The sequence below is a fragment of the Ahaetulla prasina genome, chromosome 5, assembly GCF_028640845.1.
Source record: "Ahaetulla prasina isolate Xishuangbanna chromosome 5, ASM2864084v1, whole genome shotgun sequence".
Taxonomy (NCBI): Eukaryota; Metazoa; Chordata; class Lepidosauria; order Squamata; family Colubridae; genus Ahaetulla; species Ahaetulla prasina.
Window position 1 is genome coordinate 21950446 of NC_080543.1, and position 22217 is coordinate 21972662.

The 22217-nt window shown below is 38.2% G+C and overlaps 1 protein-coding gene across 3 annotated transcripts in view; it reads left to right on the top strand.

Moving 5' to 3' along the window:
• Positions 1–22217, top strand: part of GRIA4 (glutamate ionotropic receptor AMPA type subunit 4) — a 324862-nt gene that overhangs the window by 228234 nt on the left and 74411 nt on the right. For all 3 annotated transcript variants that reach the window (XM_058185710.1, XM_058185708.1, XM_058185709.1), the window contains exons 5-8: positions 5709–5762; positions 9046–9204; positions 11194–11361; positions 15487–15591. In XM_058185710.1, coding sequence (XP_058041693.1) covers positions 5709–5762; positions 9046–9204; positions 11194–11361; positions 15487–15591 — 486 coding nt within the window. The remainder of the gene's footprint in view (positions 1–5708; positions 5763–9045; positions 9205–11193; positions 11362–15486; positions 15592–22217) is intronic.

A 22217-nucleotide genomic window follows, 5' to 3' on the forward strand; every position in this document is an offset into this window, starting at 1 on the left:
CTCCACCGCCACCATTTAGTCAGAACTGACAAAGCTTCTTGGATGAGAAGCAAAATGTCTTCCTTAAAGGAAAAAAACAAAAAACAAAGTCCTGTTGCCTTTTGCAAAAGCCCCTTGGAGATCTCAGATTTCCTGCTTCAGATTCTATACTAGGCCTGAAACATTTTAAGCCCAGTTGCATATCGCTGCTATATACGTCAGACAGCAATATCTCCAGAGCCTGATGGTTGAATATGTCACCCTGTTGCTAAACAAAGCAATTCCACTGGCTTTTTCATTGCCCTGTAATAAAACATGGTAATAGGGTTCATTGATCCAAAGCCTTAGGACAGTCTGTTTTGTTCCAGTTTCCCCAAGCAAAGGTGGGGGTTTTTTTTGTATCTCCCTGTGGGAAAAAACCCACACACATTTGAAAGTGCAATTTCTTTGGAAAGATGGAAACAGATTCAGAAAAATCAGAACCTTCTTGTAAGTGCAATTTATGTTTGTTTATTCCACCCGGGGACTGATTTCATCACACACACAAAAAGCTATTTCTCATTTTTAAACCATTCTGTTACCTTGTGAAACTTTTGCCATTTTTAAGAAGATTCTTTCTCAGCTACTCAACCTTGTCTGAATTTATGCCCATTTGTTGTTCAATTTCTCAATTTCCTGGCAGAAAATCACTTTTTTGAGAGCCATCTCCAAAGCTCATTTGCTGGTAGGAATCAAACTAGAGTTAATTGTCCTGTAAATCTGTTCTCCTAGAAGGTGGCCTTCTGATCCTTCAGAACACTTATTCCTTTGTAAGTCATTTCCATAAATAATTTGCTAACACCTATCAATTAATTCATGCCTTTCTGCCTCAATTTATCTACACATAGAATTATCAGCAATTACTTAGGTGACCTTTTGTTTCATCTACATTTGCAAAGCCATAATGGAAATGTTATTAGTATAGCCTTTATTGTCATCATACATCATATATACAACGAAATGATAAAATTCACTCATTTTGCATTGAAAAATGTAAGTAGAAATTAATATTGAGATATGGTGCATAAGCATTTGATCCCTTACTGGGGATTTGAAAAACATCTCCCTAAATTAAAATATTTCTATTAAAAAACAGATATATTTTTTTGCATTTGTGTTCTTTCTATAAGATAAACTTCTATAAAAATAATTTCTTTCTCCCTAATTTGCTTGCCAAAAAGTAGGCTAGAGCAATCCTTTACTAAAATGTATTTGTAGAAAGAAAACTGGATGAATAAGTAGAGTTTCAGCTGGTCCTGTTGGTCAGCTTATCCCCACTTAATAAAACCAATACCAACCTTTGTTGCCTACAATGTCTAGATAAGGAGGGAGATAAAAGACATAACAAATTTGAAAATAAAATTGTGAGCATGGCTGCAAAGAAGATGCTATTACTTAGGAGTTGGCCATTTATTTATCTCTTTCCATTTTTAGGCTATATTGATTTCAGAGAGTTTGATAAAATGTGACCATGTTTAATATTAATATTAAAAATTCACTTCCTTTCTCATTTTTTGCACTTCAGTAGAGGAGATGGAAGGTTAAACAGGTACCTAGGTAGATAAAAATTGTATGTAAGAACAACTTACACAGAAACTTGTAACAACGTATGTCAAAAAAAGAATGCCTCTGCATTGGAGTGAAAAATGTTTTAGGGTGAAGGTTATCTTGAATGAACACCTGTGTTGGTTCTGTATTTGCCCCAAGAAGCCTCAGAGAATTCAACTTGACAATAAGAAACGAATTATTCTGACGTGTCATAGATACTGATATATCAATTTGCTATATATGGAAATGCCAGAGAGATACAGTGACTTAAGAAAAAAGGGTATGAAAGAATACACAAGACTTAATTCAGATTTCAAAACTGTTACCCCCAAGTTTCCACCTTCCCACCTCTATCGCTATCAGTACCATTGGCAGAGTGGTAGTGTTGACAGTATTGGCTAACTTTGCTAATCTGTTGTATTTGTAACAATCATTTACAGTAGGAATTATTGCAGTATTTTGAATGTGTTACTTTTAAGACAGAAATCTCCAACCTTGGCAACTTTAAGCCTGGTGGACTTCAACTCCCAGAATTCCCCAGCTTAAAGTTGCCAAGGTTGGGGACCCCTGTTTTAAGAAGTTGTTGTTGATCACATGAATCACATGGAATATTAGTATCATTTTATAAATCTTAATAAGGCCACACCTGGAATACTGCAGTTTTGGTCACCACATTACAAAAAAGATGTTGAGACTTTGGAAAAAGTATAGAGAAGAGCAACTAAGATTGCCTGGAGACTAAAAATTGAAGAACGGTTGCAAGAACTCAGTATGGCTAGTCCAGAGAAAAGAAGGTGGCATGATAACAGCATTACAGTATTTGAGGGGCTGCCATAAAGAAAAGGGGGTCAACTTATTTTCCAAACCACCAGAAGGCAAGACAAGAAACAATGAATAGAAACTAATCAAGGAGAGAAGTAACCTGGAATTAGGGAGAAATTTCCTAACGGAACAATTAACCAGTGGAACAACTGCTTTCAGAACTTGTGGGTGCTTCATCACTGCAGTTTTTTAAAAAAAGACTGGACAGCCACTTGTCTGAAATAGTAGAGGGCAGGGGTGCTATTCAGCAGGTTCTGACAGGTTCTGGAGAACCAGTAGTGGAAATTTTGATTAGTTTGGAGAACCGGCAAATACCACCTCTGGCTGGCTCCAGAGTGGGGTGGAATGGAGATTTTGCAATATCCTTCCCCCCAGGAGAGGGGAAGGAATGGGGATTTTGCAATATCCTTCCCCTGCTACGCCCACCAAGCCACGCCTACAAAACCAGTAGTAAAAAAATTTAAATTCCACCACTGGTATAAAGGTCTCCTGCTTAAGCAGGGGGTTGGACTAGAATACGTGCAGAGTCCCTTCCAGCTCTATTGTGATTGACCTTCTCGAAAGGATATTTATATCTACCCAGATAGTGCACCAAGATCAAGACAGAAATATAGGTTTTCGGTACCAATTCCTACCTTAAGTGTCTACATGTAGAGATACACAATCAGGATAGATTGTTCAGATATTTAAATCTTGACAGAAGGTTATAGAATCTTGCATAATGAATGCAGGCATGCTAATTTTTAAAACTTGGTTGTGAAAAACATAAATCAAAAAACGCAATATCATGGGGGGGAAAATCAGGAAAATCATGTTTTCTGATAACATTTTTCATTTACGTAACTGCATGTGATAGTTGTAGCTATTTGTTGTGCGTCTGCATTTGAGACAAAACCACACATCTTCCTAAGTGGCTTGCCCTGCAGATTTCCTTCTACTCGTATCTCCTGCTTTCCCTCCTAGAAAGAAAATCTCAGTGTCAGTTGCCCCTTTTAGTGAACCTCTAGAACCCCTTCTACCACAAAGTATTTTTCTAAAGACACGCTTCAGTGCTACTGCAGCTGTACTGAACATTTGCCAGTGCTTGGTGAATCGTCTTTTTTTCTTCTTCCCTGCTCAGAGGCTCTTAAAATATTTTGTGGATGGCTTTCTGGAAGATTTATCCTTGCTTCAGGTGCTGCATAGAAATCTCGTCTCTTAGAAATTTATATTGCTGGTCTTCTTTTTTTGGTGCAATATTGGCACTCCGGTCTCATTTTTTTTAAAATTTTGTTAGACCCTTTAACAGTGTCAGGAATTATGCTGCTACATTTTTCTGAGCTAGGTTTTGGGGGTTGCAAACATTAAATTACCATATTATATAAGCATCTCTGCAGAAGATGGGGAAATCTATGCTGTTTTTCCTCTGGGTTGTTACAGAATTCTATTACAGAACCTTCCATATCATAATCATTTAATACGAGGAGCTGTAGCTTTCAGGAAAAAGTTTAGCTTAAACATGGGCAAACAGGCAAAGTTAAATGAGAAAAATGTTTTGCGCTACCAAGGGAATGCACTATTTTGAGCAAGATAGGAACGCTTGACTTAAAGAGATATTCATCTTGATTTGCTTCTGTATTTAAAAGATGCTTATACCCTTACAAAACATACAACCTCAGGGCAGTCTGCAACCAATACATTTTAAAGAGAAGCCTTTAAAAAAAAAAAAGATTGAATTTATTGAAAAGGAAAAGCCAAATCATCCAATTCAATTTCCTTTCCAGTGCAAGATTTACACTGTAAATTCTTTTTTCTTCTCAAAGACTGTGGGGAATATGACTACCAACTTTTGACTTGCAAACAGTTCACAACTGCCATATGGCAGCACAGAGATAAAGAGAAGTCTAATTCATTTTTACCATCTAGTGGTTGTCTGCAATTTATCAGCTCCTGTTTGGAAGTCTTGGTGGGGATTTTTTAATTTACCGAATTACAGAATCGCAGAACTCAAAGTGATCTCGAAGGTCAAAATGTATTCCAATCCTCTGCTTAGCGTAGGATATGTTAAGAGCTTTTGGCAAGAGATTATCCGGCCTCCGTTTGAAGATTTCCAGTGAATGGGAACATACCACTTCATAAAGGTTCCTTGTAAGAAGGAAGTGATATCATTCCTCAAAATATGTAACCTGATTTTACTTCTGAATCCTTCGGTCCATTGGTTCTGTCCCATTTCTTCCACAATCTTATAGAAGCTCTTCTCTGTCTGACAAAACTTTAGATAATTGAATATTACTATTGTAACTTCCCTCAGTCTTCTGTTTGGCAAGCTAAGTTTACCCAATTCCTTTGACCATTCCTTACACGACTTGCTTTCCTGTCCACTTGATAGCTCTCCTCTGGCCTTGCTCTAAGACAATAGTTTATAGAAATTGATGCAATATTGTAAGACTTGACTAAGTAGAGTAGATTATACATGTCCCTTAATGAAACTGAAAGTAGCATTTGACTTTTAAACTATATCATTGTTGCTTCTGTTCAGTTTGGGATGTACTAAATATTCAGATCTTTTGTCTATATACCATTATCAGATCTCCTTTATTTTTACCCTTCGTTTTCTCCCAGATACAGGAGAAATGCATTTCATGATGTTACATTCTATGTTGTTCATTTTGGCTCATTGCTCCATTTCTAGAACCGAATCTTTTCTTTGTCTTCTAAAGTGTTAGTCACTCCTCAATCGCATTATCTATAAGAATGTTGATCAACACAAGGCCTGGGATTAGGCCTCATATCATCTCATTTGATACTATTTTCTAGGCAGATCTGAAACCAGTCTTCAGTGCTCAAGACTGGGAAAGATCATTTAGCCAAATGAATCCATCTTTTTATCATATACCCTGCAACTTACCATGTTATTAATGAGACGCTTTGTTGAAGTTAAGGGATATATCAACAGCATTCTCTCAATATCTATCTATCTATCCATATCTCCCTCCCTCCCTCTGAGAAAGAAAGGAAGGAAGGAAGGAAGGAAGGAAGGAAGGAAAGAAGAAAGAAAGAAAGAAAGAAAGAAAGAAAGAAAGAAAGAAAGAAAGAAAGAAAGAAAGAAAGAAAGAAAGAAAGAAAGACTGGGACTTAATTAGAGAGAGAAACGGGTTAGTTTAGAAAGCCAGTGCGTTTTCTCATGTTTTCATATCCATTATTTAAGCATTCAGATGTTTTAACTATCTTTGTAATTTTGATGAAGCTGTACAATACTGTCAATATATTATAAGTAACAACTATTCCTTTGAATAGTATACAGTTCATTGCTTTCTCTTTTCTACCCCATCTTTCTACAGATTGTGAGTGTTGGAAAACATGTTAAAGGCTACCATTACATTCTTGCAAATCTGGTAAGAATCCCTTTTTATAGTTAATTTCATGCCAAGCTAGTTAAATGATAAATGACCACAGGAAAGGGATATGTGGTGTTGATTTAGTGATGAAAATTGAAATCTCTCTGTTCGTTTTGAACTGGCTTCATCTAATGTAGTGCTAATACATTAAAATCATGTTTTGGTTTTGTTGACTCTGTTTAACCTTTCCTCCATGAAACTCTCTTTATCACTAGTCCTTGTGACCATATCTCAAGGAAAGGTCATGCAGCACATTCCTTCCATCCAGTGATGATGGTAAAGATACACAAGATTGCAAAGAGTGTTGCAATGCAATTTCCCCACCCTCCTCCCTTTGTACCTGTATAGTCTATGTTCCAAAGGAGCAGGATTTGTATTATAATAGTCCATCAGCCATCCTGCTAATTTTGATATGAGTGTAGGAGATGACCAGGTTGAGCCTGAGGGAGGGGTCAAACATATCTTCAGTCATGAGTCCCTGAGCACCCACAAGAGTTCTAAGTCCAGCCCACCTTCAGTGCCTTCTTATCTCCCACTTATTGTCTTTGACCATTAGTAGTTCAGATTCTTGCAGAGAGCTTAAACTTGCAATAAATCTTTATACTCATTTGAACTGCCTGGATTTCCTGATTTCCCCAGCGCTTGACAATGTGTACAATGAATGAGTGTGAGTGTGTGGGTGTGTTATAATATCTACTAGGTTTTATGTAAATCATATACCACCTTGAATATATCTGTATAAATGCAAGTCAAGGGCAATCCAATTAATTTTAATTATAATAATAAACTGCCCCAATCTCATAAGAGTTCTTACCACAACAAAATATAGCATAACAGATAAAAGGAAAAAAACTTATCTATTTCTTCAACTCTCTATAGAAATGCCAACTTTTCCTGCAAAAAGGAAAAATAAATATGTTACAATTATTTGCTACTGTTAAATATATAATTTATATAATGTATTTCATTTTAAGGAACTAAATTTCAAAAATTTAGAAAGTAAAAGTAATAAAAATTAATTATTTTTTTGCTCTCAAGTTATTTTGAGAAGACCAGTATTAAATAAAGGCAATGTATTAAATAAATAGATAGGAAATAGATGATAGATAGATAGATAGATAGATAGATAGATAGATAGATAGATAGATAGATAGATAGATAGATAGAAAGAAAGAAAGAAAGAAAGAAAGAAAGAAAGAAAGAAAGAAAGAAAGAAAGAAAGAAAGAAAGAAAACATGCTATTCTGCAGTTTCCCAAGAAACCATCTGCATAATAATTAGTGGGGGGAACCTGTTCTCTGTTTTTTTTTTCACTTTTATATTTTTAAACCTTAAGTTTTATAGTGGATATTTTTGAATCAAACTCATTACATGAATGAGTTACTCCCTATATCAACACAATAAATGATAATGAATGATAGGGAAAAATGAATGATAGGATCGGTAAAGAGAATTAGTAATACTTTTTGAAATGTCCCAATTACTGACAATGTTACTATTTTACATGTGATACATTTTTAAATGTGATACTAAGAATTAAAAAGTTATTATCAATTTATTGATAATGCCAAAATCATTGCATATCACTATGAGAAAGTTTCTCTCTCCTCTTTATCATACTGCCCCTACAAAAATAATAAGATATATAGCAGTAATGTTGACATTGTTTATGCAATGTTAACTTGTTTATGCAAATCAGATTAGTAAGGAAAAGTTTGTAAAAGGGTTATTAATTATTTTCTGTCGCTATTAGTATAAGAAGAGACGTGGTGGCTCAGTGGCTAAGACACCGAGTTTGTCAATCAAAAGGTCATCAGTTCAGCGGTTTGAATCTAGTGCTGTGTAACGGGGTGAGCTCCCATTACTTGTCCCATCTTCTGCCAACCTAGCAGTTCTAAAGCATGTAAAAAATGCAAGTAGAAAAATAGGGACCACTTTTGGTGGGAAGGTAGCAGCGTTCCGTGCACCTTCAGCATTTAGTCATGCTGGCCACGTGACCACAAAGATGTCTTCGGACAGCACTGGCTCTTCGGCTTTGAAATGGAGATGAGCACTGCCTCCTAGAGTCGGAAAGGACTAGCACATATGTGCGAGGGGAACCTTTACCTTTACCTTTATTAGTATAAGTTATGATGTATCTTATTTATTATTTTTTCCATTGTGAACTTGTTTTAAAATATTTATACTTAAGTAGATAGTTATAGTATAATAATTTTATTTTTATGAGTTTGTATTGCTGGGCTGGAATGACACTGATTGCAATGGAAAAAGCCAATTATTGAGTATCTGACACAGCCACAAAAAAAAAAAACCTGTCCATACTAAGCAAGAAAGAACTACCTGTTTTTCATCCTTCAAGTGATTTGCTTCACTCCCATTAAACCAGGATACTAGCCTACAGCAAGAAATTGATGTACCCTAGGCAGTTTTTGACAAGTATGGGACAAGGGCTGAACACCATATTCTGTTCCATTTTCAAGCCTGAAAATTCCAAGATCAGAAAAGAAATGCCACAAAAGATTTTGCCATGACTGTGGGAGAATATATGAATACTGTACAAACTTTTCTCTCCATCTTTAGAGGAGAGATCTAAGAAAGATCCTGAGGCCTCTGGGATGCCTTTAAGGGAAAAATAGAAGCAATAAAACTAGCTATTTTCAATAGCCTGTGTTAAATATGAGTCAATGTGGAGCATCTCTAGAATTATATCCGTAAAGGTAAAGGTAAAGGTTCCCCTGGCACATATGTGCTAGTCGTTCCCGACTCTAGGGGGCAGTGCTCATCTCCGTTTCAAAGCCAAAGATCCAGCGCTGTCCAAAGACGTCTCCGTGGTCATGTGGCCAGCATAACTAAATGCCAAAGGCACACAGAACGCTGTTACCTTCCCACCAAAGGTGGTCCCTGTTTTTCTACTTGCATTTTTTATGTGCTTTCAAACTTCTAGGTTGGCAGAAGCTGGGACAAGTAATGGGAGCTCACCCCGTTAGGCGGCACTAGGGATTCGAACCGCTGAACTGCCGACCTTTTGGTCGACAAGCTCAGCGTCTTAGCCATTGAGCCACTCCGTCCATTTATATCAGTTTACAATTACACAAAGAATACTAAATAAATGTGTTATATTGTATTAGAAAATGGAACAGTTGTATTCTCCTGAGGATCAGATTAAAATAATAAAATATAACTTTTTAACTTAACCGTTGAAATGACTAAATATCAGTGAAAAAGTTTTAATGACATGCTGTGGATGAAAATACAACATGATGGAAATTTATTTTTAACAGGGATTCAAAGATATTTCCCTGGACAGATTTATGCATGGAGGAGCCAACATCACAGGGTTTCAATTAGTGGACTTCAATACACCTATGGTTGCTAAACTCATGCAGCGGTGGAAGAAACTGGACCAGAGAGAATACCCAGGATCAGAAACTCCCCCTAAGGTTCTATTCTACATTAAAATCTGAAATCGCCTTTCATATAACTTGACTTCAACCATACTATAGTTATAAGTAACTGCCTAATATTGTAAAGATTGACTTTTATGTGTTAATCAGGTTCCCTCCTCTCTTTCTACTTAACCTTCATACTTTGTTTTTCCCCAGCCTTTTATCCCGCTGTTGATCAAACGGAGAGCACTGAGATAAATATAATTATGGTGGTAATATTAGTATTAGTTCTTCTGGGTGTCGATGTGATGGAGTTTAGTGAAGGATGTCTTGGATAATCATTCTAAGACATTGTTACAGGGACTGGTACATTCCACTCTATATTCAGAATGATCTCATTCTTCACTTGGAGATTGAATCAGAATAAGAAACAAATGATGATGTTACATAGGTGGGTAATGAAATGTCTACAAGCAAATAACCAAGCATAGGGCTTGGCTTAGCTCAACCCTGAACTACAGATATTCCTTCTGTTGTCCTTTTTGAGATTGAGTGAAACAGCTCTTCCCAGTTATGGTGAAACTTATTCAGTATTCATTAGTGAACTGAGTTTAAAAGAATTGTCATTATTGAATGTATTGTTCCCTATTGGCTATTTAATTAAGAATTCCCAAATATCTTATATCTTTATAATTATTCTGAATATTTTACTTTATCCATTCCTAATTAGTTGTTTATTTATTTATTTATTTTATTTATTTATTAAATTTTTATACCGCCCTTCTCCCGAAGGACTCAGGGCGGTGTACAGCCAAAAATAAACACAAGATATATACAATTAAAACAACAACTTTATGCAATTTCGATCAGTTTTGTTATGTCCAAAATCAATTATTGTATCTTTGAGGGCTTTTCTGTTTTCACGGACAGATCATAAAGTCATATTACTGGCTTTGCCTTTGTGAAAGGATTGACTCTTTCCTCTTGTATCCAATCTTATCTGAACAAAAGTACATTTTATGGGAAGTCCAATTTTCTATTTTATTCCAGTTCTTTTGTAATTCCTAAAGTAACCTTATACAATATAACTTCAGAATTAAACTACATATTACTGTGTTTCCCCGAAAATAAGACATGTCCAGATAATAAGCCCAATTGGGCATGTCAGTGCATGCGATAATATAAGCCACCTCCACAAAATAAGCCCCCACCACCACTACTTACATGCATGCACAGCCAATCCTGCCATTTTCTCTGGTTGCTTGACACACAACCAAAATGAGTTGAGGCGAGGCCGGAGGGGGGACAAGGGGGCGGGAAACATTCCCTCTGCTCCCTGTTCTTCTCACCGGCCAAGTGGCCCAACAAGCCCCACCCCACCTTCTCGCAAGTTCAAGAATTTTGATTGAACTCTCGAGAAGGCTTTCTTTTATAGTATGTTTCCCTGGACACAATCGCGAGGAATGCAATGGAGCTGGAAAGGTAAAACGCGTGGCCCGCTTCTCACCTGCCCTATCTGCCACCCCCAAATTGCATCCTTAAAGGGGGCAGGTGGCTAAGCAAGGGGCAGGAGCCCTGTCATGCCTGGCAAGGGGGGGAGAAGAGACGGCAAGGGGAGTCACGTCTTGCTTCTCCCCCACCCCACCTGCCACTCCTCTCGATAAAGAGACGGCACGGAAGGGAAGAAGCTGTTGCCATTGGGGTGTGGTGGGATGTGTTGGGCCGCTCAGCTGGCATGAAGAACAGGGAGGGAAGGCGACGGCAGCCACCTCCTGCACCCCCCAAATAATAAGACTCCCCCATTAATAAGGCCAAGCCCATATTTGGGGGGGGGGTCAAAAGAAAATAAGAACCTGTCTTATTTTCAGAGAAACACGGTAATGTCCCAAGAATGCAGCAATCTTATCCTCGTTTATTAAGAAATCTTTCTCAGTTTGCTGAATTAATGCTTGTCAACTGAGGAATCAGCAGTTTAATAGATTTATTTTGGAACATAATTGTAATACTAGGTATAATTGATGTACAATTTTTCCATCTGATTAGTATACCTCTGCTCTGACTTATGATGGAGTACTTGTGATGGCTGAAACTTTCCGAAATCTTCGAAAGCAGAAAATAGATATTTCTCGAAGAGGAAATGCTGGGGATTGTCTTGCAAATCCAGCTGCACCATGGAGCCAAGGAATTGACATGGAGAGGACATTGAAACAGGTGTGGTTAAGATTTACATCTGCTTGGTTTTTGTGGCAGCTGCTATGTTGGAAATTATCACAAACATTTAAACTGCCAAACAGTTATTGGATTAGTGCAGGGATGTCAAACTCAAGGCCCAGGGACCGGTCTGGCCCACGGGGTGCTTAGATCTGGCCCACGGTGCCGCCCTGGAAATAGCAAAGGACCAGCCCACGGTACCCTTGCCAGTGAAAATGGAGCTCAAGAGGCCCTACTGAGCTACTTTTTCACTCGCAAAGGGTTACAGGCAAAGGCAGAGAGCTCGGGCCACCACAGGCTCCCACAACACGAGTGACGTCAAGCTGACCAAGCCCACCCTGGCCCCCAAAGCTCAAATATAACCCTGATGCAGCCCTCAATGAAATCTAGTTTGACACCCCTGGATTAGATAAATTAACAAAGAATAGAATAGAACAGAACAGAACAGAACAGAATTCTTTATTGGCCAAGTGTTGGACACACAAGGAATTTGTCTTTGGTTCATACGCTCTCAGTGTACATTCGTCAAGAATCATAAAGAACAACACTTAATGATAGTCATAGGGAACAAATAAGCAATCAAATTATATTAGGAAACAGTCAATATACATCGTAAGGATACCAGCAACAAGGTTACAGTCATAAGTGGGAGGAGATGGGTGATAGGAACGATGAGAAAATTAATAGTAATGCAGACTTAGTAACTAGTTTGACAGTGTTGAGGGAATTATTTGTTTAGCAGAGTTATGGCGTTCGGGGAAAAATTGTTTTGTGTCTAGTTGTTCTGGTGTGCAGTGCTCTATAGCATTGTTTTGAGGGTAGGAGTTGAAACAGTTTATGTCCAGGATGTGAGGGGTCTATAAATATTTTCACAGCCCTCTTTTTGACTCATGCAGTATACAGATCCTCAGTGGAAGGCAGGTTGGTAGCCATTGTTTTTTCTGCAGTTCTAATTATCCTCTGAAGTCTGTGTCTGTCTTGTTGGGTTGCAGAACCAAACCAGACAGTTATAGAGGTGCAGATGACAGACTCAAAAACAAATTTAGTGATATTTCGAAGTTACAACGACATTGAAAAAAGTGATTTATCACCATTTTTCACACAATCGTTATAGCATCTCCCTGGTCATGTGATCAAACTTTGGATTCCCCCGCTCCCATCTCCTGTGTTTTAAAGATTGGAGACTAGCAAACTGAACTACCTTGTGATGAGAGGAGCAGAAAAAAATAATGAATAAAATAAATAAACATATGAGCCACCATGGAGCAGTGGTTAGAGTGCAGTACTGCAGGCTACTTCTGCTGCCTGTTGGCTGCCTGCAATTTGGCAGTTAAAATCTCACCAGACTCAAGGTTGACTCAGCCTTCCATCCTTCTGAGGTGGGTAAAATGATGACACAAAATTGTTGACGGCAATATGCTGACTCTGTAAACCGCTTAGAGAGGGCTGTAAAGCACTGTAAATATACATATGTAAATATGGTAAATACCGTATTTTTCAGAGTATAAGACACACTTCCCCCCCCCTTAAAAAGTGGGTGGAAATGTTCATGTGTCTTATACTCCGAATATTGCAGCAGGGAGGAAGGGGGTTGGTGCAATGGGTCACAGTGGTGGCAAATCAGCCGCTGTGGCAGTGGCGAATGGACAGCAGCTGCAAACAGGCCGCCCCAAACGGGCTGTGCCAAACATGGCAGCGGCAAACGGACTGTGACAAACAGATGGCAGCTATGCCAAACAGGCCGCAGTGAATGGGCCACAGCAGCGGCAAACGGGCCACAGCAAACAGGCCAGATGAATACTGGACGGATGCTGGGAGGCAGAGGCAGATTTTTTTCCCCCTTGTTTTCCTCCCCGAAAGCTAGGTGCGTCTTATAGTCTGGAGCGTCTTATAGTCTGAAAAATATGGTAAGTTTTAAGTGCTATTGCTATTGCTATATTTCCACTACTGATACAAATAGAATGAAATGTAGGGGGCTAGCGGCACCAATGGATAAAAGCATTATGCAGCACAAACTGCAATCCTTTTGTGCACTATTCCTTTTTTCATTTCAACAAAAGGGTCAGTTCTTGCAGCTGCCCCTGTTCAAGCTGTATTTGTCATTCAGATGAAAGTTACTGGAGTGCAAAGAACGTTAGTTCTGCTCCGTATGTTGGTTTCACACGAAATGGAAGATTCATTCTCAGGTATAGAAACCCACTGTATGATTGTTCCAGTTATACTCTCTCAGCCCAACAATATTTGAGGAGTTCTCATGAGGAAAAATCTGAATGGGACTGATTTGTGTATATCCTTGAACTTCTCAAGGAAGTGGGGAATATAAATCTAAGTAAAAAGATAGGATAACGTTTTCTTGGAGTGGACAACATTAATCCATTCCATGTTGAACAGAAGCCAGGGTTGTTCCCCCCACAAAGTTATGAGGTAAAAAAAGTGATTTATTGCTGAGAGAGATGAATGCAGAAAACCTATATGAGCTAATTTCACATCATAATGATAAAAGAAAATGAAAAGTTTATATTTTTGTCTAAGAGTTATTTTATGTTTTTCAGTGTGCATGCCAAATGCATTTGTGCCACCCTGAAGATCTATTTAACTTTGGTGGCGCCACATAATTCACAATTCTAAATAATCTTATCAATCTTTCTGCTTTATTATATCATTTAAGAATGGAATAAAATAGGAATTTTTCAACTAATGAAAAAGATCTCCATACCCTGATGAATATAGAGACTTAGAAGTTTTGTTGTGGCCTACCGGCAGCTAGCAGAGTTAGCAGCGGAGTCGGACAATGAGGAGGTTGGGGAGGAACTTGGGCCAGTCCTGGGGGCTGGAGAAAGCTCAGATGAAGGCTCTGCATCGGAGGCAGATTGGGAGTTAGACAGCAGTGAGGCAGAAGAACAGCTGGAACCCATTCACAGTGTGTGCAAGTGCAGAGCTGCCAGAAGACAAGAACAACTCAGAAAGCAGTGTTGACTCAGGAGTAAAGCCATACCTTGGAGGTGATTGGCCCCTCCCATAGGAAATAAAAGAGGAGGGAACAAGGAGTGGGCTTTTGCAGGAAACAATTTGTTTGTTCCGTGACTCTGAGAGACTCTGTGCCAAGTTTTGCCTTGTACTCCATTTGGAAACTAATTACATGGCAGCTTGCCAAACGAGATAAGGTGTGTTGAGAAATATTCCTTTGAAAAACTGTTTGGACAAATCTTGCTGACTATGAATGAACGTAATTCACAGTCATGTAAATAAAAGAGGTTTTGCCAGGACCAATTCCTGCCTCCTGCTTGTTAAGGGAGCCTAGGTCAGAACACAATTTTCAGATCCAGGCTGAGGAATTTTTAGGCTTTCTTTTCACAGAGAATTGGTTAGATCTAGGAAAAGAAAAAGCTTTTTATAAAAAAAAAACTAAAGGAACTAAAAAAATTCATTTTCTTGAAAAATTTTTCATATTGTTCTTTTTCCCCTCCTATTTTACACCATTGGCCCGTATGATGTAGAAATCAAGTACTATATTATCAAATATTGTAGACAGATGAGTGCTGTAGAACAATGAGATGGTGATCCTACTGTATTATAAAAGTGGTTAGAATATTTCTATTTTTTTAAAAAAAATACAAATATTTGGGCATTTGGCACTTTTTATTTTAGTCTTTAGTTACGTACAGAAACTGCTAGGGAGTGGTACCAGAAATTTGCTATTGAATTTTCATCCTGAGAGAGTCTAAAATTTTAAAAATTAGTTAGGTATAATCCTTGGGCTATGTACTGACCGTTCCTCACTTCCAACATTTCAAGGACAGAAGACCTTATATAAACCTGACATTTACATTTGAAGCTTTGGATTCAGTCTAAATTCAGATTCTAGAGTGGGATGGAATGAGGTGGATATTCCCTTATAAAGGTTTATTGAAGAACAAAGAGTTAAACACCAAAAGCACACAGAGATTGCTAAGATCTTCTTTCATTCTTATTAAAACTAGGGGTAGAAAAATGAATCTGGGTAAACAATTAAAGTATCCCTCAATTAACAATCCTGTGAAAAAAGGTTTACTTCTATATGATATTGTGCAATAAATAAGTACTTTTATCACTAATCCATATTTTAATTTTATGTCCAATTTGAAGGTTCGAATACAAGGGCTGACTGGAAATGTTCAGTTTGACCACTATGGTCGCAGAGTCAACTATTCCATGGATGTATTTGAACTGAAGAGCACAGGCCCTCGAAAGGTGTGTTCTGATTCTGCATTATTTGTTTAGTTCATGCATATGTGTCTGTGTGTCTATAGAAATTGTTAATAGAACTCAGTCTAGCTAATATATCCAATTATGTTTGCAGCACCAACCATTTTATTATCCAGATTTTAATAATACTCTTATTATTAGAATATAAGTATGCAATTTTTCATATGATAAGACAAGCATCTTTCTTTGTCATAAGGGCAGAGTCCTTTGTTTGCTGGACTTTTTGTTTTCATAATAATGTTGTAAAAAACAAGGTTTGAGTTAGGAATACAAAGAAAAATAAAGGAACCCGGAAGTAAAATAGCTGGTTAACTTGTCCTCATTACTGTGCAAAATATAAACACTTTAGGACAATTCAAATGTTTCAATGAACTGATTGCTTTTATTATTATTATTTAATATGAAGTTTCGGAACAAGAGATCTGGAATATTAAGAATATTTGCTCACACATTTCATTTGTAATTAGAGTCCAATAAGAGGAGACAGTCGTAATGTCTTGACTGTATGCTCACAGAGATTATTTTGTTTATTTGTATCTCACCTGTATTATTTTTACAAATAGCTCAAGGCAGTGAACATATCCAACACACCTTCCTCCTCCTATTTTCTGCACAACAACCCTGTGCGGTGGCTTGGGCTGAGAGAAAATGTCTGGCCTCAAGGTGCTTTCGTGCCTAAGGCAGAACTAGAACTCATAGTCTCAGAACTTCTATCTAGAGCAGGGGTGTCCAAACTTGGTCCCTTTAAGACTTTTGGACTTCAACTCCCAGAGTCCCTCAGCCAGCAAAGCTGGCTGAGGAACTCTGGGAGTTGAAGTCCAAAAGTCTTAAAGGGACCAAGTTTGGACACCCCTGATCTAGAGCTTCAATCACTAGAGCAATTTGTAGTTTACTGAAACACAGGAAACTGAGTTTCCTCTTATCTTTCAAATATGCTCTATAAAGGCAAATGTTCCCCTCGCATATATGTGCTAGTCGTTCCCGACTCTAGTGGGTGGTGCTCATCTCCGTTTCAAAGCCGAAGAGCCAGCACTGTCCGAAGATATCTCCGTGGTCATGTAGCCAGCATGACTAAACGTGAAAGGTGCACGGAACACAGTTACCTTCCCGCCAAACATGGTGCCTATTTTTCTACTTGCATTTTTTACATGCTTTCAAACTGCTAGGTTGGCAAAAGCTGGGACAAATAATGAGAGCTCACCCCGTTACGCAATGCTAGGGATTCAAGCTAGCTGACCTTTCGATTGACAAGCTCAGCATCTTAGCCACAAAGCCACCATGTCCCTATACTTGTGATTTAATATATAAAATTGAAACACAGTAATCCTTTTCATTTGGCTATATACTTTCTTGTTGGTTGCCTGATGTAAGAGTTCAAGTCAGACATCAACTATCTAGAATTCGTGTCCTCCAAAGCCCAGTACTTCATTTATGACATCAATTTTCTGAACAAGGATAGGTCATCAGAAAAGAAAAAGTTATAGGCTTTTAATTTTAGTGCCAAGAAATATTCTTGCTTCTTATGGTTTATGTACTATGATTTATGGTTCCTTCAGCAATATCAATTTAGGACATTCCTTTTCTTCTCATGCATCAGAACATTTAAGGGCAGGAGAAAGCACATGTATTTTTATCACCCAACTTTTTAATATCTTTTTAAAAAACCATTCACAGTGGTGCATGTTTTCATTTCTGCAATTAAATTCCTAATCTGCCTGCCCACTTTAGTCATCCTATTTTTCATACACAAAGTTTTGTTTTGTTCGTTGTATTTCCTCTGTTGGAGCGTTACACAGAAGAGGGCAATTTTTTTTTCACCCATGTGAAACATCAAAATACAATATTATCAACTACAGCCAGTTCCTTGAATTAAAATATTCACGTTCAGTTCTGTAATTAGAAACAGACTGTTATTTTGTAAATGAAGATGATATAGTAACTAGAATCCCAGTAGATTAAATATTACAATGTGAGTCTATACTACAAATGCATGGGTTGATCTGAATCCATCTCAAGCTTTTTTTAAAAAAAGAAAAGTTTTCACAGATCATTCTATTATATCAAGGGCTGTTATTATATTTCTGGCATGGGTTTTGTTAATACTTTCATGTACAGCTTTCCCTAATGAGTCCTTGAATTTGATGAAAGACTGTGCAAAACATCTCTTGAGAACATCTCTTGCTCTTCTGTTCAGGCAAATAGTATCTGCTTTCTCTTTCAACCACATTCCTTGGCAAGTTAGCAAGGCTATTTACAGTTAAATGGGCTCTCCCACCTCCCTCCTCCTCCTCACTGTTTTAACTGATAATTAGCCAGGAAGGAGCGAAGCCACAAGATTTAAAATATTTTGTAAAAGTAACTTTTCCCTTCTGCTGCACAGCTTGATAGTAACCAATGATAGTAGCCAATCATGTAACCATGATAGTAATTCTAATAGTTTTCTAATAGTATATGTCTGCCTACTATCATGTTGGTTTGATATAGATGTACACTGTTCTATTTATTTATTTATTTATTATTTATTTATTTATTTTGTCTCACAATATATATAAGCATAAGCATGAAATAACAATGTTAAGGGTAATCTGGGTTCACAACCAAGATTGTGGACTGTTGAGCAGAGTACCCTATGCATGAAAACGACTGAGACTGGTTGTATACAATAACAGTCACTTGTAGACAAACTGGGGTTTGATATTCCTTTACTTTTAGGGAAAAGGCAAAGTCATAGTCCAAAAACAATTCCAGGTCATACATATGTAAAGTCAGTCAGTCTTCTTACCAATGTAGACTTGTACAACACAAACAAAGTCTTCTTTCGGTTTAGTTCAGTTCAATTCAATTCACAACAGTCAATATCTTAAGGAATCAGTAACTAGCCATGATCAAGCAACGATCATAAAGCTCACATATAGTTGCAGCATGTCATCAGCTTACAATGCTGTAGCGTCTCTGTAGATTCCCAACAAGCTATAATTTAGTAGTCCTTTTATACATTGGCTACAGAGCTCAGCCAATCAGGATGCTTGCATGATGCAGCACAGCCTTAAAGCAATATCATGCCTTTCTATAAACATACATAGTTAGTTTATATATTGCCTAGCCAACTAGTTAGGCAAACAACAATTTCCTGACAAACTATACAATATATGAGCATATATATAAGCATGAGTATGTAATAACTATATTAATTGGATATAACGAAAGGAAACTATAGGACAGGAACGGTAGGCACGCTTGTGCTCTTATGCATGCCCCTTACAGACCTCTTAGGAATGGGGTGAAGTCAATAGTAGACAGTTTTTGGTTGAAGCTTTGGGAATTTTGGAAAGAGACCACAGAGTCAGGTAGTATATTCCAAGTATTAACAGCTCTGTTACTGAAGTCATATTTTCTGCAATTAAGATTGGAGCGATTAACATTAAGCTTAAATCTATTGTGTGCTCGTGTATTGTTGAAATTGAAGCTGAAGTAGTCTTTGACAGGAAGGACATTGTAATAGATTATTCTATGAGTTAAACTCAGGTCAGGTCTATTCCCAAAGACTGCCCCTATTTGGCAATAAGAAATGGGGAAGTAGACTGGACAGTACTTTTCTCTCTCCCTCTTAGACTGGCTCTGTTTTCTTTGACTCTTAGTCCTTCACTTTCAATTACTGTCTTCTGTTTCACCTTCAGAACTTCTGCTCTCAATAGCTGCCTAATCACCCATCTTCAACACTGTTGTGTCTTGCCCGCCCTCAGAGCAGCCGGGGCCTTCTTACCTGCTCCCGCACACTGAGGAATGTATGCCTCCCGGTCCCAGTCCTGGCTCCATGCCCACACAAACTGCAGAAGGAGAATCTCCCTGCCCCAGCCCTGACTCCATGCCCAGGCAAACGGAGCAGCTAGACCCCTCCCCCTCCTCCACAGCAGGTGAGCCTGAGGAGGGTTTATTACCAACAGTTGATTGGTGTGACCCTCGCATCAGAAGATTGGAGAGGCGGAGGCAACAGAGGGAAGGGAGGGGCAGGCCTTAATGAGTGCTGAGTCATGGAGCCACACCCCATGGCCTATATAAAGGAGCTACTTTCTGGCAGTCTCTGAGTCAGGCAAAAGTCAAACTTATCTTGCTGAAGTCACTTACTGGTCTCCTGCCTGCTCTGAGGACTTTGCTAGGACTTTGGGCAGAGCTGCAGAGGCAAGCCTGATTCGGATTTCCCGGACCCAGCCGTCAGCGGAGGAGTGGGACACGACAAACACTCTTATTTGGACAGTGTCCTATTCTTCTTCTGAAAGCCCTACTAGACCACTCCTCAAGCTTGCAACACTTCATCAGTGCAACATTCTTCTGCCTATCTCAGGCCACCAACCCATATTGCCTATAACTAAAACCAACCAACTTCAGTTTCTTATGCTGTCTCGCTCTAACTCACATTGCCAACCATTATCTTCTTCCATCAGTGTTCTTTCTTCTTCCCCAAACTTGCTCATTTAGGACTTAAGAGCCTTGGTGGTACTGTGGTTAGAAGGCAGTACTGCAGGCTGACTGCCAGCTGCCTGTAATTTGGCACTTCGAATCTCACCAGGCTCAAGGTGGACTCAGCCTTCCGTCCTTCCGAGGTGGGTAAAATGAGGACCCAGATTATTGGGAGCAATAGGCTGACCCTGTAAACCGCTTAGAGAGGGCTGTAAAGCACTGTGAAATGGTGTATAAGTCTAAGTGCTATTGCTATTGCTATTCCCTTCTGCCAGTCAGCAACCATCCCATCCTTCTCCTATGAAGAAGACTTTCCTTTGCAAGATCACCTCCTACTCTTAGCTTCTACATATCAGATAAAAAGTACAAAAATGCACTTTGGGATTTCTGGCTACTACAGGTAGCCCTCAACTGATAGCCATACATTTAGTGACCATTTGACGTTACAACAGCACTAGAAAGTGACTTATGACCATTTTTCACACTTACGACCATTGCAGCATCCCCATGGTCATGTGATCAAAATTAAGACGTCTGGCCAGTTGCCAAACTTACGTTGCCAAACTAATTATGATTAATGGGAGTGTCCTGAGGTCATGTGATCATCTTTTGTGACCTGACAAGCAGAGTCAATGGGGAAGCCAGGTTCACTTATCAACCGTGTTACTAACTGAACAACTGCAGTGATTCACTTAGCAACTATGACATAAAAAGGTCGTAAAATAGGGCAAAACTTACTAAACAACTTGCTTAGCATTTTGGGCTCAATTGTGATTGTAAGTAGAGAGCTATCTAGGGTGTCACCTGTCTCCATTATAAAATTTAGTATTTCCAAGCCTTGATCTTGAATGAAGTTGTAAATTATAATATGTTCCAATAATGGAATAAAAATAGGAGGAAAAAGAATGAGAGTAAAAGGTAGTGATGAGAGTTGGTGACAACCCGAGCCATTTGTAGAACATATGAGCATACAGGACTTTCCCCCAGGACTTTGCCAACTTCCTGACCTTCGAACCTTTCGCCGCGAGCTTAAGACACATCTTTTTATCTGCGCAGGACTGGACTAGAATTTTAAATTTTAAATTTGGTTTTAATGGGGTTTTTACTATTTTATTGGGGTTTTAATATTTGGCCGTATTTAATAAATTTTTTAAATTGGGGTTTTAACTTGTATTTATGTATATTTTTTACTTGGCTGTAAACCACCCTGAGTCCCTTGGGAGATAGGGCGGTATACAAATATGATTAAATAAATAAATAAATAAATAAATAAATATAGCATACAGATTAAGAAAATACAAAGAAATATTATTTAAAATGATATGATTTTGAAACGTACTTATCAGCCTTTTTCCACTCCCAAGAATATAATATAGGCATGAACACTTACAGAAATAAAGGAAAAGAGAGAAAAGATACCCAATAAACACTTTAATGGAATCCTGGATTTTTTTCATGGTGACTGGAGAAATAATCACCTGTTAAATAAATGATTTAGAATGGCTTTACCATTATTTATTTCTATCCAATTGTGAGGAAAGGGTGACATCTCTGAGCACTAGAATAACAGTGTTGGAAGGGACCTTGGAGGTCTTCTAGTCCAACCTAAGCAGGAAACCCTATACCACTTCAGACAAATGGTTATCCAACATCTTAAAAACTTCCAGTGTTGGAATATTCACAACTTCTGGAGGCAAGCTGTTCCACTGATTAATTGTTCTAACTTCAAAGGGAATAAAGCTCTCTTGGACATACAGATTAATGACATTTTGTAGATATTCAAGGAAATGAAAGTACACAAGAAAAAGAGAGAAAACTGTGTCTGTCAGTAATGGATCATTAGAGACAGGAAACAAGAAAAACCCAGGTAGATATTGGAGCCATCATCCAAAATAATACTGTTGTTAACATAAGTCAATTATGTTTATCCCCTGAAAACATGAGCAAAACAATACAGTGACTCTCCATATGACTTAAACTGCATATTATACATCTTAGTTTCCACAGTGACAGCAAATAAAAGTTTTATTTCAGATTTTTAGATTCTAATTTATACCTGCATAGATAGAAGAGAGAGGGGAGAGAGAGAGGGAGAAGGAGAGAGAGAGAGAGAGAGATCATTCAGGTATAAATTAGAATCTGAGAATCTGAAA